This window comes from Parus major, chromosome 14 (assembly GCF_001522545.3).
Source record: "Parus major isolate Abel chromosome 14, Parus_major1.1, whole genome shotgun sequence".
Taxonomy (NCBI): domain Eukaryota; kingdom Metazoa; phylum Chordata; class Aves; order Passeriformes; family Paridae; genus Parus; species Parus major.
The window spans coordinates 657,025-662,136 of NC_031783.1; the positions used below are offsets into that span (position 1 = coordinate 657,025).

The 5,112-nt window shown below is 56.1% G+C and overlaps 1 protein-coding gene across 1 annotated transcript; it reads right to left on the reverse strand.

Moving 5' to 3' along the window:
- Positions 1–935: 935 nt before the first annotated feature.
- LOC107211004 (noggin-2-like) lies at positions 936–2,338 on the reverse strand. Its single transcript, XM_015642423.2, has one exon. The coding sequence runs from the start codon at positions 1,816–1,818 to the stop codon at positions 1,186–1,188; it is 633 nt and encodes a 210-aa protein (XP_015497909.1). The 5' UTR covers positions 1,819–2,338; the 3' UTR covers positions 936–1,185.
- Positions 2,339–5,112: the final 2,774 nt, after the last annotated feature.

Here is a 5,112-nt window from a genome sequence, read left to right on the forward strand (position 1 = left end):
CATTGGTCTCCCCGGCAGCTGGAGTGCAGCACGAGGTTTTTTCTTCAAAGATAGAGTTTATTGCTAAAAATGTTTTGATCAGTGATAGCTCATATTTACAATGATATGTTTTTAAAGGAATATTCAAGTAAACATTTCCAATAGTTTCTGGCATAATCTCTAGCTTTTTTTTCCCTATACACAAAAGTTAAAAATAAATAAACTGTACACAGAAAATTTCCTTTAACATCTCTACATGACTATATGTATTCCCACACAACAAAACAATTCCACTCTTTCATAGATTTGTACTTTTCTTTAAAATCTCCTTCTTAATTAATTGTTATACACTTTTAAAAAAAACCCTAGAGAGCTTGGCAAATTAGTTCAAACATCAGTGACAAGATCTGGAGTAGACAAAAAAAAATACAGCACAGAGAAACAAACGTTCAGGGATGGTGTGGTTCTTGATTTTCATTTTTTTACACCCCCGCCCCTTTTCTCCTTTTGATAAAAACATCTTTACAAGAAATTTCTGCCCTTCCCTTTGGCAGGGAAGTGCTTGGGTTCTGTGGGGATGGGTTTAAAATGTGGTCCTATGTCTTTAAAATAATAATAATAACAATAATAATTATAATAATAATAAAAAACCAGTTGCAATTTCTCCCCCATTTCCTTTAAAATCTCTCTATTTACATGGCTGGTAGGTTTTTTTTCCTTTTTTTTTTTTTTTCCAGTTTTTTTTTTTTTTTAATTTTCCTTTTGTTAGAAGGCTATATACGTATAAAAATAGACATCTGATTGTAGTGCTTTACTGTGCCTTTGGCCTGCCCTGCAGTTCCTGGGTTTGCTTTTCCCCCTTTTGAATAAAATAACATTAAAATAAGTCCAAGGGAAAAAAAGATTAACAACAAAAAATCAAACAAGAACAAAAAAAAAAAAAACAAAACCCACAAAAAACCCAAAAAAATAACCAAAAAAATAAACCAAAACAAAACCAAAAAACAAGAAGAAAACAAACCAAAACCCCAAAGCGATTCATCTTCTCCCACTTCGCTCTGGGGGGTGGGGGAAAAAAAACCAAAAAAAACCCTAAAAAAACTATCCCAAAAATACCCAACCCCCCCCAAAAAACCCACCCGAAAAACCTTCCTCCCCTAAAGTGATCCGGAGGAGGAGGGCGGCAGTGCAAGGGGCCGGGGAGGCTTAGCAGGAGCACTTGCACTCGGAGATGAGCGGGTACTGCACGGGGATCCAAGTGCAGTACTTCTGACTGGACCAGCCCTGGCAGTGCCAGCGCAGGAAGGTCTTGGTGACCGACTTGACGGGCTTGCAGAACATGCCCTCGGGCAGCGAGCAGGACTTCTCGGCCAGGCAGTTGCCCTCCTTGATGTAGCGCGGCCAGAAGCGCACCCCCAGGTCCTTCCAGGCGTAGAGGACGGGGCAGTGGGTGTGCGCCCACAGCCACTGCAGCACCTTCCGCCGCGCCTTCTTGCCCAGCCGCAGGCGCGGGCCCCGGGGCGGCCCCAGCTCCAGCCGCCGCAGCTCGGCCGGCAGCGCCGCCCGCCCCCGCCCCGCCGCCGCCGCGGCGCCCGAGGCGTTGGCCGGCCCCGGCACGGCCACGGCCATGAAGCCGGGGTCGAAATGGCTGCCCAGCTTCTTTCTCAGCGTCCTCTCGTCCAGGTCCTGCTCCTTGGGGTCGTACTCGGGGTCCGGGTGCTCCACGATGTCCTTGACGGGCAGGTTGTCGCTGGGCGAGGGTCGCAGGCGCAGGAAGGGCTGCCCGCCCGCCGGCAGCCCCAGGCAGAGGCAGAGCAGCAGCGCCCGGATCGCCGTCATGCTCCGGGCGGGCCCCGGCGCTGCTCCCGGTGGCCTCGGCTCCTAGCGCTGCCCGGCGGCGCCCGCCGGCTCCCGGGGGCTCATAAATAGGCAGAGACACCAGTGTCCGGCGGGGCCCGTTACTTTAAATAGCCCGGCCGGGGTTGTGTGACAGCCGCATCTGAGGCTCGCCCCGCGCCCGCGGCCGCTGGCTCCCGGGGCTCCCCGCCGGGCCGGCTCCAGCCGCGGTCGGCAGCGCCGGGGGGTCCGAGCCTCCCCCGCGGGGGAGGGCAGGGCACGGCGGCGGCCGAGCCTTCCTCCTCCTCTGCCGCCGCCGCTCTCGCTCGCTCGCTCCCCCTCAAAATTCACAGCGGACTCGTCTCCATCGCCATGGTGACAGCTGGGCCGAGCCCCACGACAGCTCGTCTAGACGGTGTGACAGGGTTTGGCGTGAGACCGGAGCCCGAGAATAAAACCCTCCTTTATAGCCGGGCGCGCCGGGCGAGGGGGCGGGAGGAGGGTCACGGCGCCGGGGCGCTCGAGCGGCCCCCGCGCGGGCACGGCCGGGGCACGGGGCTCAGGCGGCGGCGGGCGGCGGCGGCAGCGCCCGCGGCCCGGCCGGGTTCCTCCTCATGGCGAGCGGTGGGGGCGGCCCGCGGGCCCCCGGGGCATCCTCGGCGTGATGGGGCTGGGGGGCCGGAGGGTGTCCCCGGCACCGGCGAGGCGGCGCGTCCCTATTTCCTGGCGGCTCCTCGGCGGGGACGGGCAGGGGCGGGCTCGGCCGCCGCTCAGCAGCAGCTCCGGCGACCCATGCCGCTGCCGCTGCTCCGGGGACCCGGTCGTCCCCACCGCGCTCAGCGCATCCAGCCGCGGCTCCGCTCCGTGCCCTGCGCTGCTGGCTCGGCGCGGTGCAGCCCGGCTCAGCTCAGCTCGGCTCGGCTCGGCTCGGCTCAGTGTCGCCGGTGTCACCCGGTGTCCCGCCCGCCGCCGCCGCCCGCCCGCCGCGCTCTGCCGCGCCGCCGCTGCCGCCCAAGTTAAATACGCGCCCGGCTCGCGGCCGCCCCGCCCCCCCGGCACTTTCACTTCGCAGTGAGTGACAGCCGGGTCCTGCCGCCACCCCCGAGCCGCCCACCCCCCTCCGCTCAGCCGGGTCCCACCTGCGGCCCCGGGCTCGCCGGGAGCCGTCATCCCGGCAGCGAGCACGGCACGGGGCTGCAGGGGATGGCCCCGGAGCAGCGGGGCACCGCAGCAGCCTCGGGTCCGGGCACCTCGCCCGCACCCCGGGTAGCGGGACCCTCATTCTGCCTCTGCCTTCCACGGCTGCTTTGCTGCCCCGCGTCTGCTTCTCCACAGGAGCCTGGCCGCCATCAAACCACCTTCCAGCTTTACAAAGAGCTTTAGTAGAATAGGGTACCGTGTCCTTAGAGCCCCTCTGGGACAGCACATCAGGGTGTGACCACTCCAGCATCAGCATCTCGGCACCCTCTGCAAGGGAGCCGGCAACCTTCCAGAAGCATCATGCACTCGAGAGAAAGTGTCCCTGCATCCCTCAGTGCACCATGGTGTGATAACCAGCCAGGTTAAAACACTGGCTCTTCCTTCACCTCCTCAGCTGTGTGGGGCTACATAATTTTTTTGGAGAAAATCTGGACCCGCAGCCTTTGAGGCACAGAGACTGCCAGCCTGGTGTGTGTCAACAGTGCAAACCCCCAAACCCTCCTCACCTCCTTTACCTCCACATTGCTGAGCACTCAGCTCACACTTGAACAATATCCAGAAATTGGACACACAGCTGGTTCCTCCAGGCTGACAGTGTGTAAGAACATTCCTGCCCATGCCAGTCACTCTCTCCCAAAGCCATGAGAAAACCAGTTACCCACTGGAGCCAAGGCAGGGTGCAGACGGACTGAGGTGGATTGTGGGTCCAGTTTCTCATCGCAGTGTGCTTCTGACCTAGCAAAGTGAGGGGCTGCAGTGACAGGTCAGGCCAGAGCATCTCTCTGGCACATGCTGGGGGTTGTACAGATCTGGCTTCACTTACTAGACTAAGTAACAGAGCATCTCCCTCGACTTCTGACACTTCATCATCCCAGAAATGCCAAATGTTTGGTATAGACAGGAAACAAAACCAAATCACACCTAAAATCAAACCCTAAAACAGAGAGGCTGGACATCCAGCCCTGAGTCTGCAGAGTCAGAGCATCTGCTGGACACGGGGAAGACAGAGCTGCTGTGGCAGCGTGGGATCCCAGTGCATTCAGCACTTTACTGTGTGCAGCGGTTTAAATCTATCTAACCTTTCTTCCCTCGCTCTGCATTTCTGCTTTCATGATCCCAGCTTGGTTTGCTGAACTTGGAGCTTTTCTTCACTCATTTGGCTCACACATACTCTGCAATTAGACCCATGGAACTGTACAGTTTCCCAGCTTTTTCAGCATTAGCACTTAACAATTTGTAAAAGAGATGGGTAGTGCTATCCCCTGAGGCTAAATATGGTCCATAAAACGTTCTCATTATCTATTTTCTGACCCTCGTGCACATGCTGTGCTTGAAGTGAAGGCAACCTGAATGTGCAAGATGTGCTCTGCCATCCCTTGCTGCTGGATGGGAAAATGCAGCACTCTCGGCAGTGTCAGGACTAAAGCAAACACAGAAATGAGAAGCAGCTCAGGGCAGAGACACACAAGAGTCAGGAAGGGGGCAATTACTCAGCAAGATGTACTGCTGTTGGCACTGCTGCCTGAGTAAATCCTGGTGGGGTGATTAACATCTGACTGTAATTGTAATAATAAAATCCGACATGTATACAGCATTTTTCATCCTGAAGGATCCCAAAGCACTCAAGTAACTTAACTCCTTCAGCTGTCTCCTGGACTTGATAAACACGTTTCTTAATCATCCCTCCCTGGGCAAAGATGTCTTTGCTCTGGTCACTCTCACCTTGCTTTGACAGGTCCCCCATGGGAGAGGAGAGGCTCTCCAGGGTGGGCTGGAGCAGATTTCCTCTTCTGGAGGCAATAGTCCTGGAAAATGGTGCTTGGCATGCCCCAGGGTTAGCGAGGGGGAAGGTACCAATGTCTGCAGGGAGCTTGGAAGACTGCAGTGGGCTAACTGCCCTGCTCTAGTGCTAGCCACTGTCAATCATTTCACTTGGTCTTCTTCTGAAGTTTCCAAGGGGGTAAGGGGGAATGAAGACAAGCCCCATGGCAGGAAATTTAAGGTTTCATTCTGTCTGCAAGGTCCACCATGAAAGCTAAAGGCTCCTTCTCCCTTCCCTTCCCTTCCCTTCCCTTCCCTTCCCTTCCCTTCCCTTCC

Coding starts and splice junctions, on each gene's coding strand:
- LOC107211004 (XM_015642423.2), bottom strand. CDS start 1,818: ATGACGGCGATCCGGGCGCTGCTGCTCTGCCTCTGCCTGGGGCTGCCG.